At 43.1% G+C, this 15,120-nt stretch overlaps 1 protein-coding gene across 5 annotated transcripts in view; it reads left to right on the top strand.

The window, feature by feature from the left end:
- FBRS (fibrosin) overlaps window positions 1-15,120 on the top strand; it is a 274,396-nt gene that overhangs the window by 218,888 nt on the left and 40,388 nt on the right. For all 5 annotated transcript variants that reach the window (XM_029606818.1, XM_029606819.1, XM_029606817.1 and 2 more), the window contains one exon: window positions 13,301-13,381. In XM_029606818.1, the coding sequence (XP_029462678.1) occupies window positions 13,301-13,381 (81 nt within the window). The remainder of the gene's footprint in view (window positions 1-13,300; window positions 13,382-15,120) is intronic.

Genomic DNA, 15,120 nt, shown 5'->3' with positions numbered 1-15,120 from the left:
GGGGGTATCTGTTCTCCTCTGCCTTCCATTTGCTATAATAAAATCTGTTTTGGCAGGACTCATGTCCAACATATTTAAGAGATGGGAGATGCTGGGTCTCTAAGATTAGGCTGTCCTGAATGTGCCCAAATGACTCCCAAGGGCAGAAGAGCACGTCTGGATAAAATGGAGTCTCTTTTCCAGTTAAAATCTGCTCCATCAACTTCTGCCCAGTCATCACCAGCGTCTAAAACTCCATCTACCGACAAACCTCGCCGGAAACAACACAGTCTGTGACCGTCCATCACCAACGCCTTCCAGGACATCTATTGCATCATCCTCGGTGTCGGGGAAAGACCGCACCGAGCACTAGATAAAGCATCGACACTGGCATTGACCCGATCCCATGCTCGGTGCCAGCACTGACGTCCCATCGGCATCGAAGGCCACCGAGCCACCATTGAAGAGGGCCCGGTCAGAGGAGCCTCCATCCTCCTCTGCACCTGATATCCCGAGGTGTTCCCCAGTGATACCGGTGCCGGGTACTGAGCCTTCACAAATTATTGTGGAAAGGCCAGTAATGCCTAGCCTGCCTCTCCCTCTAGCTGCTCTGTCTACACCAGCTTTCAGGGAAGAACTGAATGTCCTCATCTGCCAGGCAGTGCTCGATGCCATCCAAAACCTCCAGCCACCATCGATGCCGGCCCCCGTACCAGCACAGACTACTGAACCATCGATGTTTGCACCACTATTACATCGACTTGATGCCCCCTCATCCGTACATCCGCCAGGCAGTGCTCGATGCCATCCAAAACCTCCAGCCGCCATAGACGCCGGCCCCCATACCGGCACAGACTTCTGAACCATCGATGTTTGCACCACTATTACATCGACTTGATGCCCTCTCATCAGTGCCTTTCTGATTCAGCCTGTTCCATCAGTGCTGAATTGAACATCAAGACCTCCGCAGTTCCCGATACCCATCCCGGGATCCTCAGAGGATGACGACACCATGTCCAGTCCGGCTCCAGGTCCATCGCAGCTGGAACTGCTTCCAGGACCATTGGTACTCTCTGGACCTAAACATCCATCGATTCCTTCAAAGCCTCCGATGCCAATACACCCGCCATCGAAGCCATCAACATTTTTGTCGATGCCTATTCACCCTCCTTCCGGATCTCGACAAAACACTCCTTATGATCCATGGGAAGACTTGGATACCGATTCTCTACATCAGAGGAATTACTTTCAGAGCCTTCTCCTCCAGAGGAAAGATGGCGGTCTCCTCCTGAGGACCTCTCTTTCGCCAATTTCATTAAGGAAATGTCAGAAACCATCCCTTTCAACTTGGTAACAGAGGAGGACACATGTCACAAGACATTGGAGGTTCTGCAATTTGTTGATGCACCTAAAGAAATCATGGCCACTCCTGTGCATGAAGTCTTATTAGACCTTCAACATCGTCTATAGAGGCATGCTGGCACTGTTCCACCTGTCAACAGAAAAACAGATGCCACATATCTCGTCCAACATGCTCCAGGCTTCCAAAAACCACAACTGCCTCATCATTCAGAAGTGCCAGGGACAGAGATCCAGCCTGAAGATATATATGTCAGATGCGGTTCACAATTGAGGCTGAAAGATTTCTGGGAGCAGATAATAACAGAGTTTTTCACAGTTACATTCCATTAATCGATCATACACGTTACTTTTAGTTCACGGAGCTCAAGATTCATCACATCTAATAGCGAGGACTTCGATACAGGACTTTGCACTGGTATTGGGAGATCAGAGGAGTAACTTAAGCCTTCCTCCATGATTCTTTGGGAACGGGACAGGGAGTCCCCCAGGTTATGGGGGGAGGAAGGGCGGGGACAGTTTTATAGCTGTCCAGGAGGTGGTTTGTCATAAGACACAGGGAAAGAGTTCCAATTATGTGTCCGTATGTATCTACCAAGGCCTTATGCAATTAACTTGCAAATGTGGGAAGACACGTTTCAATATGTTCGTTATTTAGATTCTTTTATATTCCGAAGTATAGCAGGGTGCCTTCACTCCGGTTTACAATGTAACCAACATCATACATAAAACGCATGCATAACGAACATATTGAAATGTGTATAGACAACTAGTAACAATTCAGCATATGTCAGAAGTGTGAGGATAGGTATAAAAGAGTAAGACTTACAAATTGGACTTGCAGTGGTAGAGCATGTAAAATTAAGCATTTAAATACATAACTAAACTGAAAACACGCTTGGGTGTGTTAAGGAGACTTATACAAAAGGGAAAAGAGAAGTGGGAGGGAAAGGAGGAAAGAGTCCTAGGGGGCCATGGGAGGAGAAGATGTGCATGACATAATTTGAATAGAGGGGTAAAGGAGAAAAGATATGGGGGGTAGGAAGTAAGTAGAGCATGGTTAGAAGGGGAGGTAAGTAAGTAAAATATGGTTAGCAGAGGAAGTAAGTCTGATCGTATGGGATTAGATTAACCAACTCTGTGAATGTTTGTTTAAATAACCATGTTTTAAGTTCTTTTTTGAAAGATTTGGAGTCTCTGATCGAACTTAGGTAGACTGGTAAAGTGAGGTTGCTGCCTACATGACTTTAAGCATGGTTAGGGGGCACCCGGGACGTATAGCTTTAGAGATCAGAAGGGGAGCCACATGAATGGCAACTATTAAATTCTTTTCACTTAATGTAAAGGGTTTAAACACACCTCGAAAAAGACGCTTACTCTTTAAAGAACTAGAGCGCTTACATGCAGATGTGGTCCTATTACAAGAAACGCACTTATGGAGACGATATAAAAAATTGATGTCTTCCGATAAGTACCCACATCAATATTGGGCAGCAGCATCACCCACGCACAAATACACAGGCGTAGGCGTTATGCTTCATAAGAATTGTCAGTTTGAATTGAAGGAGACCTTATCTGACCATGAAGGTAGATATCTGGTGGTAAAACTGGTCATGGGAGGGGAAACTTTGTCTTTAGTATCTATATACGGGCCTATTTCTCATAAAGATGCCTTTTATGATTCCTTGAACAGTCTTCTAGCCTCGAAGAGGGTCATATAGTTATGGGAGGTGACTTTAATCTGACTGTCAACCCAAGACTGAACAACTCGTCCGGGTGCAGTACTGACTCCAAATTAGCGAGGAAGGCTTTAAAAGCCTTAATATGCTTTCATGGGATCATAGATATTTGGAGATCTCAGAATCCTAACACCAGGAATTACACGTTTTACTCACATCCACACGAGAACTACTCCCGACTTGATATGTTTTTGGGAAGTAGAAGTCTTATGACCAGGGTGCAGTCCTTGGACATTGAGCTAATTCTTTGGTCAGACCACACTCCTATATGGTTCACATTGCAGCTCAAAGAGTTGGATCAAAGTCATCGTTTTTGGAGGCTCAATGACTCTCTATTGGATGATGCCACTTATGTAACCCAGGTGGAGGTGGAAATCCAGGAGTATGTGGATACTAATGATACTGGGGAGACAAATTCGGTAGTAATCTGGGAGTGCTTAAAGGCAGTCTTTCAGGGCAAATTTATTTCTAGAGCTGCTCATATCAAAAAACAGAGGGAACATGAACGGGCCCAACTCCTCCAAGAGCTGAAGGGGCTTGAGAGGATACATAAAACTAACTGCACGGACCAAAGCAATCTAGCCACAATGCGAGAGCTACGTCTCCGTATTGCATCACTGGATGCTACGCAGATAGCACACCAAATGACTTTAGCGCAGCAAAAATATTTTGAAGGTGGCAATAAGGCAGGCAAACTACTAGCCCATGCGCTAAAGAAAAGGCAAGCACAGGTGACTATAGTAAAAAATTAAAGCCTAGGAGGGGGACATGTTGACTGACAATAAAGCAATACTTCAACGTTTTCATCAGTTCTATACTAAGTTATATGCCAAGGACGACGCTATTCATCTTGACCACATAGCTAGATATCTGGATAGTACTGCCCTCCCAGAATTAACCACCTTACAGAGGGAAATATTAAACAAGGAAGTTGAAATCGGAAGTTGAAATCACTGCGGCTATAAATTCACTGACATCGGGTAAATCTCCAGGGCTCGATGGCTTTACTGGTAGATTTTACCGAGTATTCGCACCCCAGTTGACTCCCACCCTAGCAAAATTTTATAGAGCCCTGAAGGAGGGCACTTCCTTAACCGCTGCTGCCAATATGGCTGGGATCATTGTGCTGGTTAAACCTGGTCGCAATCCCACCTTGTGTGGGTCATACAGACCAATTTCTTTAATCAACATCGATCTAAAGATCCTCGCCAAGATTCTAGCATCACACCTAAATAGTTTTATTGCACAAATTATTCACCCCGATCAAGCTAACTTTATACCCGGATGCCAGGCGAGTGATAATGTCCATAAAATTATAGACCTAATCTGGTGGGTACAATCACAGAAAATACCAGCCCTGGCTCTCTCGGTTGACGCCGAGAAAGCCTTTGATATGGTGCATTGGCCCTATCTTTTTGCCCTTCTGCGGAAATTGAACTTTAGTGACCATTTCTTGCAGTGGTTACAGCAGCTGTACAAAGAGCCTTTAGCATGCATCAAAGTTAACGGAGGATATTCCCCTACCTTTAATGTACAACGAGGCACCAGACAAGGATGTTCCTTATCTCTGCTCCTTTTTGCAATTTTTTTTAGAGCCCTTTGCCATCAAGGTACGGGCCGTCACAGCAATACGGGGAGTTGAGCTCGGCCATTTCTCCTCGAAATTGTCACTGTTCGCAGATGACATTATGATAGTCCTTACAGACCCAAAAACCTCACTACCAGCAGTGACTCGGGCCCTGGAGGAGTTCAGTCGAATATCCGGCTTCTGCATCAACTGGGATAAATCGGAAATCCTCAATATCAGTACTGAGCCGGTAGACGCTTGGGGGCCCAATTTCGATTCAAATGGGCTAACACAAAAGTTAAATATCTGGGAGTATATCTTAGTGCTACCCAAGACCTACTTCAATTGAATTATGTTCCCTTGTGGTCTAGAATATCTCAGGATCTAGAGGAATGGAATAGATATAGAATCTCATGGCTCGGCCGAATAGCAGCAATCAAAATGAATGTGCTGTCCAAACTACTTTATCTATTCCAAACTTTACCAATCCCACTACCTCGCCACTGGATGAATAAATGGCAAAATGGAGGGGGGGGGGGGAAGCAGCCTAGAATCGCAAGACAAATTATGTATCAGTATCGACAGCAGGGGGGTTTAAGTGTCCCCAATTTGGAATGCTACCTGTAGGCTGCTCAATTTAAAACCCTCATTGTGTAATAAATCTGCTGTTAGACTGCAGAGATAGCAATCTGTTATGAATGGCTCCTAAAGAAGGAGGAATCAACAATCTTGTAGTGTCTCAGATATCGTCTTGCTAAGGAGTAGCAATCTGTAATGAATCTGATATAGTTGTGGGTGGATCCCTGGGCAGGTGGTGGATGACCACGCCCTGGGAGGAATCCCGAGAGGGACCACCGGCTAGGCTTGAGTATGGAGACAGACACACATTAGTTCTTTTATTAAACAGGTTTTTGAAACCACCAGAGGTGGCAGTAATGAGCTGATATGCCCGGCAGGGCTGTAGTCCCTCAGGTACTGGAACAGCTATCCAGGATGGCTGAGCTGTTGAGAAACTGTAGAAAGTGAGTAGGCAGAGTTCATGAACAGAACTAGATGACAAAACTCACATAAGGTCTCAAGGAAGCTCAGGAGCTAGAAAGGTTTAGGCCCTCGAGGAGCGAGTACCGGTTCCTATCTGTAATCTGAAAGTAAAGAAAAAGAGCGAGGCCCCCGAGGAGTGGGTACCTCTGGTAAGTCTGAGGAGGCAGAGTAGCTTGGGAAGCGTAGCCAAAGCAATCCCCTTGCTAACTCAGTTAGATAGTGAAATAGAGACCTTTAAATATTGGAAGCGGATGAAGTCATCTCAGGGGGACGCCCCTGAGGTTCGCACTCTTGCTGGTAGTTCAATCAGAGCGCGCGCCCTAGGTCTTCAGGCAACATGGCGGATCTGCAATGTCGAGCCGGTTTGGGGACGCTGGAGGGAGACGGCATAGAGACGCTGTGGCAGCCAGCCGTCCATCAGACCCGGAGGGAGTCGCCACAGAGGTAAATAGGGCAGAGTGAGGACGTTGAGCAGCGAAGGTTGCAACACATTGACTGGCATAGGCGATCTACCCCTAAGCTGTGGGTACATTTTAGTCAGCAATTACTGGGGGCCGTTCCACTTCATAGCCTGCTGTGTCAACCCAAGAAAACGTGGCGTAGTCAGCCTAGTGATTTACTGCCACCCTCTGTGGTATTTGTCCTAGACAAATAGCATACTAAAAGTTCGCTTTTGGTGGGGACACGAGAATACCATCTCAATACCGCACCTCTTCGCAAACAGTAGATTCACGCCAGGCTATGAACCTAAGGCTTTGTTGAATTGGAAAGAAAAGAGTATAATCACATGTGGGCATATATGGGGCAGTAAGGATCTCGCTCCCTTCCAGGAGCTGAAACTGAAATATGACTTATCCGACCTGGATATATACCCATATCTACAACTAAGCCATTTTGCTAAAACAAGTATGCTAGCTGGTCACTTACAGCAAGGAAGGTCTGATTTTGAAACTTTATGCACCCAGGCCGACCAAGCTACTAAAGTTCTATTGAGAGTATATACCATGCTGGGAAGACGTTTGTCTACTAAGCCTAGCCACTTATTAGCATGGGAAAAAGATCTAGGCGTTCCTTTTTCACTTAAAGAGTGGGAGGCAATTTTTCAAAATATTGGCAAGGGACTGATTGCAGCTTCCATGGTTGGAAACTTGCTAAAATTATTATTTTGATGGCACTACTGCCCAACTAAACTTCATAAAATGAATGTGGCAGTCTCTGATCAATGTTGGAGAGGGTGTCAGTTGCAAGGAACATATTACCATATGTGGTGGATCTGCCCTAAAGTTCATAATCTGTGGAAGGGAATTGAGTCATGACTTCGTAACATCAATGAAAATATAGCTTCTCTGCAACCACAACAGGCCCTACTAGGGGTACCCATTTTTTCATACAAGACTGGTGATAATATTCTGGCTAATTACATCCTTGTCGCTACAAGAACAGCTATAGCAGGATATTGGGAGCTTTCACATGTATCTACCATAGCAGAGATTCAGCATAAAGTGGGGAAAATATATGTCCTGGCGGAAATTACTGCCCACTACTGCAGGACTGTAGGGAAATTCCATAACATTTGGAAGAACTATAACTTATGGAAAAATACCTATCAGGGAGACGAGAATCCTCTGTCATAGTGTGGGTCTAAATACCTTCATTTACATACCGGATAACTGACCGTGTCAAAACGAGTTAAAGATCGAATGCTTTATCACCTTACTGGGTTATCATTGTGCATATTTCTCAAGAAGGGATGGGGGGTGGGGGCGGGGTGGGTGGGTAGAGTCCTAAGGGGAGAAAATGATCTTAAATTTCAGTCATGCTAACACACAATAGACATAAGAGTTATAATCAATGTCTTTATTGAATCCAGCTGCCAGTGTTAGGGGTTGGACTTCTATATTGTTCATATCCGATGTTACTGTTCTATGTTTGAGTGTTGTTGTTCTGCTGGTATTGTATTTGACCATGATCTGAAATAAAACGTAAATTATGATTAAAAAAAAACAAACAAAAAAAACTGTATGTGGTCCCTGCTGTTTTGGAGGTTTCAATATTTCTGATTTTCGATTCTATAATGTGGCTTGTCAGCTACGTTTTTTTGGGAATAGTATACTTCCTCCTATACTTTTGGTACTCCTAATCTGGTTGCATCCAAAATTTACCCACTCTCTCTTCTTGGGGTGCTTCAATACTACAAATGATAAGATACCAGCTATTTTATTGGAATGTTGCCAGTTTAGCCCTGTACTGTTGGCGTGATGATACTTAAACAAATGGTGGGGATCCGATGCTCAGATTTCTGCCTTTCTTCTGCTACAAGAGAATCTATTTTTTGCCCCTGGCATTTCGTCTGGAATATTCAAAGAAAGGTTTACAAAAGGAATTTTGGATATTTCATTTCTTTATTGGTCAGATGCACAGTCTTTACTTCCAACAACTACTTGATCAATAAGCTTATCTAAATCACATTTTTTTGCATATCTTCGGGCTAGGCATTATATCAGATATTATATATTAGTCGACAAGCCAGATTTATTTCATTTTAATTCTTTAGTTACTCATCTTTGCTGTATGGGAGGAAAGAAAAACATCTTTTTGGTCTAAGATTCGCTAGTTGAAGATTACTAATGACTCTTTACTGAATTTAGCACAATATTGGTCTGATTCTCTAGGGATTGTAGTCTCTGTGCAGCCGTCGACAATGATTTGATTATGGTGCCAAATTGTCCTTCGATGCTAAATATCAAGAAATGTTTTTTAAGATTTTTACATCATCATTATATTTATTTATTTATTTATTTAAAATCTTTTCTATACCGTCGTTTAGTAGTGTACCTTCACAATGGTTTTCATGGAGGCACGTAAATTTACATTTGGTTAAAATCTTACGGCGGTTGTGCAAGCAGCAGAGAGACCTGTTTGGAGAGCGGAGAATACAACTAGCCTCGGTGGAGTTGGACTCGCACTTTGAGAGGCTCCCGCGGCACCCGGAAGAACATTGACTCCACCCCTGAGCCCCTGACGTCACAATTAGGGGCCAGGACGCCCATAAAATCGACGTCTGTGCGGCACCCCGCCAAGCCGCGCGCACACAAGGGGCGCGCCGACTTGTTCCAGCTTAGTCCGGCGCAGGGTGGAGCAGTGGAGCGGTCAGGCTCTTGAAGCAACGCAGCCCGCCAAATGAGGAGATAAATAGGCAGCTAACATTCGCAGTGAGTAGCGGTTTGAATTGAACTTAAGAAGTTTCCTTGTGATAATGCCTCCTAAAAGAAAGGGGAGAGTCCGGGTCTACCCCCCCCCCCCCCCCCAAAGCTTCCCCTTTGAATACAAACCAGCGTTTAATAACTTCCTATACTCCTGCGTTGGTAACTGATATTGAGGAGAATATCCCCGCTATGGCAGTGGAGGTAGGAGCTCCGTCGCCATCTGGGGAAGTGACTCTGTCTCCTCCTGATCCCCGTCGCCTAATAATGATGTCACCCACCAGCTCCCCTGTGCTGGCCGGAGATCAGGTAGCCGAAGTGGCTTTAACTGTGATGGCAGGAGTAGAACACAGGCAAGAGCTTCACAGCCTACCAGACTCTCCCAAAACTTCCAAAGAAGGGGCAGTTTGAGGAATAGGAATGGTAGCATTAACATCAACCCCAGAGAAAGGGGTGGGAGAAGGATTGGAAAAGCTGTTGAAGGTGGAGAAAAGAATGGCTGAAAAGGTGGATGAGTTAGTCCGCTTTTCGATACCAGCTAAGCCAGCAATTGTGACCTTGGACTCATTATGGGACTTAGTGGCAGGCTTAAGTAAAGCTCTTTTTGATACTAATGCAAATGTAGGAGCACTTAACATAAAGATGGAAAAAATAGAAGATAAGGTAGAGAAAAGTGATTCTAGAATAAATAAGATGGAAGCTGAAATTAAAAAAAACACTAATGTTCAAATTAAGTTAATTAAAGATATTACATCAGCTTCACATAGAATTGAACATATTGAAAATTATTCCAAACATCTCAACCTCAGATTTACAAATTTTCCTAGGGTTGTGGGTCAAACAATAGAGGTAACTCTTAAGAAATATTTTCTTGAAAATTTAAAGCTTAGTGAACAAGGATTGCCTTGTATCACTAGGCAAATATTCCTAAAGCCCCCACAAGGACTTAGATCGCGTGTTGAAAATAAGGCTGAGGTTGAGATTATGGAAAATTTGACTGGATATCTAGAAAACTCATCCCTAGAATTATGTGATAGAGCAACTCTTCTAGTAACATTTGCTTCAGAGTATGATATGGGTATTGTGATGAAGAATTTCTTTAAAAACATCTCATCTCCATTTTATGGAGCTGGGGTGAGGATCTACCCGGACCTTGCTCGTGTTACACAGCAAAGGAGAAAAGAATTTCTGGTACTCAGAACACAGGTAAAGAATTTGGGCTATTCTTATGTTTTGAGATATCCTAGCAGGTGCATTATAAGGCGGAAAGAAGAATTTGTGTTTTATTACCCAGAGCAACTTAAGTCCTTTGTTAATGCTAGAGTTATCCCTGTGATTTCTCCTAGCATACACTGTGGGGTAGATTTTCAAATAGCGCGATTTGGAGTACTTTTGTTGGCGCATCAGGCGCAAACAAAAGTACGCTGGATTTTAGTAGATACGCGCGTAGCCGCTAAAATCCGGGATCAGCGCGCGCAAGGCTATCGATTCCGTATAGCTGGCGCGCGCCGAGCCGCGCAGCCTACCTCCGTTCCCTCCGAGGCCGCTCCGAAATCGGAGCGGCCTCGGAGGGAACTTTCTTTTTCCCTCCCCTCCCTTCCCCTACCTAACCCACCCTCCCGGCCCTGTCTAAACCCCCACCTTACCTTTGTCGGGGGATTTACGCCTCCCAGAGGGAGACGTAAATCCCCGCGCGCCAGCGGGCTGCTAGCGCGCCGGGACACGACCTGGGGGCGGGTCCGGAGGGCGCGGCCACGCCCCCGGACCGCCCTGGGCTGTAACCACGCCCCCAGGCCCGCCCCCGAAACGCCACGTCCCGCCCCGAAAACGCCGCGCGGATCGGGCCCGCCCCCCTCAACACGCCCCCGACATGCCCTCCTCGGAAAACCCCGGGACTTACGCGAGTCCCGGGGTCTGCGCGCACCGGTAGGCCTATTGAACATAGGCGCACCGGCGAGCAGGGCTCTGAAAATCCGCCCCTAAGTGGGATCTAGATATAAGTTTTGTTACCATAAAGCTTGCCATTTTTCCAAGTAAATAGAATGCCGGTATAGAAAAACTTAAAATAAATAAATAAAATAAATAAATATGGAATAATCTTATTTTGATTAATGCTCCTAAGATTTTTTTCTCCTCAGTTTTTTCTTAGCAAAGAGGCCCCAGTCAAATATATGAATACAGTTTTTGAGTATATATAATTTATAATTTACTGATATGACTGTATCCTTGTTTTTCTTTAATGTAAGTTTGTCTTACTTTAATATTGAAAACAATAAAGATTAAATATAAAAAAAAAAAAAAAAAAATCTTACTACCACAATGCCAAAACATTTATCTGTAACAGGTTTCATAATATAAGGTATATGATGTGTGATCTGGATCTTGACCTTTTATATGGTTAAAAGGAAAAACCATATAAGTATTGACCTTTATACTGCATATTTCTTAAATTATTCTATAATACTGATGAATACCAATAATAAACTTAAATATATAATTACGCTGATAGGTGACTTTAGCTGTGTTTCGATGTTCATTCGCTTATTCATTTAACTTTATGTTCATTCTCATTGTAAAAGGCTTTTTTGAAAAGCCATGTTTTTAAACTTTTTTAAAAGAGTTTTAAATCATTTTGTAATCTTGTTTCGAATGGCAATGAGTTCCATAATGCTGGTCCGGCTAAGGAAAGGGCTCGCTCTCTAACTTGGGTTAGTTTTGCTATTCTGACTGAGGGGATGGTTAGTAGAGCTCTATTGGCTGATCTAAGGTTTCTTTGTGGAACGTGTAAGCGTAGTGCTGTGTTTAGCCAGTCTGCTTTTTCTTCGTTGATCAGTTTGTGAATTGTGCAAAGTGTTTTATATTGCACTCTTTGTTCTATTGGTAGCCAGTGTAATTCAGCAAGTGTTTGAGTGATGTGTTCCCTTTTGCTTTTACCAGTAAGTATTCTGGCAGCCGAGTTTTGTAATATTTGTAGAGGTCTTATTGTTGAGTGTAGTAGTACCAGAAATAGTGTATTACAGTAGTCAGTGCTGGTGAATATAAGTGCTTGCAGAACTGTTCGGAAGTGTGCTTGTGTTAATAGGGGTTTAAGCCTCCTGAGGACCATAAGTTTGCTATTTTGTTACATTTAGTTTCATATGGGGTTTGTGTCGTTTCTGTTTTATCATTAGTCAGGTTTTTAACTATATTGAATAGTGTTCTTGGGTTGTTAGCAAATTTTTCTGCTGAAGAATTGTTTTTTTGCATTTAGAATAACTTTTTTGTAGTACGCTAGTTGTTTTCTGAAATTAGTCAATCTATTTATTGTTTTCTCTTTTTTCCATTCTTTTTCTTTTTTTCTTAGATTTCATTTTATTTCTTTTATATTCTCATTATACCATGGGTTTAGTTGCTTTGGTTTGTGTATTTGCACTTTTTTTGTGGGGTTTATATCATCTGCTAATTTATGATGAGAAAACTTATAAAGCTTATAAATATGGTATTGTTACTATTGATCTTTGTAATTGTTGTAAAATGAAGAAAGGTTCTGTTTTACATAAATTTCTTTTATGTCATTAAATATTTCCCTTTTGGGATGCTATATTTTCTGCACTTGCAGAGATAACTCAATGGCATCCCTCATTTGATGGATGATTACTTTTGTTGAGTTCTTCAGAATTTATTCCACCTCTTTCTAAAGGATATATGAGTTTTGTTTATGTAGCATTATTGATAGCTTATTTTTCTATTTTAAAGCAATTGATACAATCGTAAACCACCGTCTTTTACTCTCTGGCAGAATATTATGGCAGACTGGATGCATACTGAAAGATTAGATGTTATTTTTATTTAACGAAAAGTGCCTGCTGATTATGTGAAAGCTTGGGTATTGTTTTTTGAATCCCTGCCGAGTTTTCTGCAAGAACGATTTTGATCTTTAAGTTTTTCGAAACAATGGAATGTTACTTGAAGTTCTTCTATATTTTATCTTTTTTGTATGCCCAATGTTTTTATTTTGATCTGTTTTATGGGTTTGTTTGGTTTGATGTGAGGATATGAATGGGTGTTTGTATTAGTGTTATGTGATGCGTGTGTTACTTAGTATTTATGGTTAAAATTAGTTGTAGGTGTAGTACTGACTTCTTTTTGTATATTGATTCTTTCCGTACTCTGTTTTTTTATTAATCTTGTGATGTTATGGATTGTACCTGCGATTGTATAAATAAATAAATTTTAAAAAAATGATGCCCTCAGATTCTCTTGCTTTATAATTTCAAACTCACATCTCCATAGCTTACTTGTTAAAAAAAACCTTATTTTTAATTGGCAACTGCAGTGCAACAGAGGAATACAAATCTCAGCTTCTGTCTTTACCTGAAATATGTCAACTGCCAAAAAATATCAGTGGCGTTATACTACATTTTCTCTGACAGGTGCTATTCATCCCAGTGGACCTCACTATGGGCCTCCTTCAGCTTCTCACAGCTCCTTCCTGAGCCCAGCTGCACACATTGGTAAGTACCAACAGATTGGGGGGGGCACTGCAGTAAAGCAGTATGAATGAATACCCTTTATGGTATGTTCATAGCAGTAAAGGTTACTGCTTAAAGGTTCTTGTTAGATTACCCTGTGCTGAAGAGGCCAGGGAGGAGGGGAATTTGAAGTTGGCATTGTGTTTCTAGAATTCAGTGTGCTTTAATAAAGTCTGCATTAATAAAGTTGTCAGTTCAGTAGCTAGATGGAGATAAGAGCCATAAAATACAGGGAGAAAGTAGTATAAGTTCTGATGTAATTTGTGTGTGGGTGTATATATATTTACAGGCCGATGCAATACCGTGCGCTCAGGCTAGCGCACAGGTTAACCCACAGTTGGACGGGCATCCATAACCCCTTATGCAATAAGGGGATTAACGCGTCCAAAGTGCATGTCCAAACCAGCGCTTAGCTAATAGTGCTTATCACATGTAAATGCCATGTTGATGAGGCTATAGCTATTACCCTCTTATGTAAAAAAATGTGTGCCCAATGCTCTCATTTTTATCCTCAAAAATTAACACTAGCCCCGGAGCTGGCACTAAGTCTTGAGGAGCCCCAAAACTTAACAGAAAAGCAGAAAATACTGCTTTTCTGTAGATCCTCTGACTTAATATCATAGCGATATTAAGTTGGAGGAACCGAAAAAGGAGTAACCTAAAAAAAAAATTGAAAACAAAAGTCTTTCCGACGGTCAGGTTAGGAAAACAGATGCTCAGTTAACAAGCATCCATTTTCCTAACCTGCGCACAGCCACTTCTCCTGGGCGCCCGATGCTTGGACTCGCTAGAAATGCACAATTTCTCCTAGGACAAGCAGGATGGTAATCCTCACACATGGGTGACATCATCGGATGGAGCCCGGCATGGAACTTTGATCTTAAAGATTCTAGAACTTTCAAACATGCTCTACTGAGCATGTACAACTGTAGTCATCACCCTGCCCCCTAGACAGAGTCCCTCGGTCTTTTTTTTTCTGCGGAGCTGTGTGCTCACTGGAGCTGTGTCTCTCAAGGTAGCTTTGCTCTCTCCTCACAGTTTTTGCAAGTGATTTTCTTCTAGAGCTGAAGCTGTTTTTCTTTCCTTTACCATACATTAGTTTTATTTCTTTTCCTTTTTCTTCTTTTCTCTATCTGCCAGCCTCATGCCTTTGTCTAAAGGTACACAAACTAACTGAATGCAGTCCTTGGGTGATCCGTGTAGACCGCTGAGCCTGGGGACTCACCTGAGTTCTACCCGGACAGGATTTCCATGTCGTTTCACTGATCGATCAGCATCGATGGAGGTTCAGGCAGTGCAGAGATCGAGGACCATACTACACTGTTCCTGTTGAGGGGAGAGCTCATCCTCCCCACATTCAAAGGAACTAGTCTCCACAGACAGGAACCCTGGATGACATAGCCTCCCCTTCTGCTTGCCAATATGTTAGTGCAGTCTCCTTGTGAGAGGACGAGCAGAAGCCTGGGCAAGCACCTTCAGTGCCATGCCCAGTAATAGTTGCCCATGCACTTCTGTGATTAGCGCATTGTTGTTCTGACGCATCGATGTCAGGACCACATCAAGGCCCAGGACTGCCATTGAGCGCCATGGTCACGTTTGACACCGTCGAGGTGCCAGGGAGCCCTTGATGCCATCAGGATGAATGACCGCCCTTGATGCAGTAGACATTTGTGGACTTGAGGCACCGGAGTCATCGAGCGCTTTAGGATGCAAGGTGGCGG

The sequence above is a fragment of the Rhinatrema bivittatum genome, chromosome 6, assembly GCF_901001135.1.
Source record: "Rhinatrema bivittatum chromosome 6, aRhiBiv1.1, whole genome shotgun sequence".
Taxonomy (NCBI): Eukaryota; Metazoa; Chordata; class Amphibia; order Gymnophiona; family Rhinatrematidae; genus Rhinatrema; species Rhinatrema bivittatum.
Note: the sequence above shows the minus strand (reverse complement) of the source record. Positions and strands in the feature narration are given on the sequence as shown.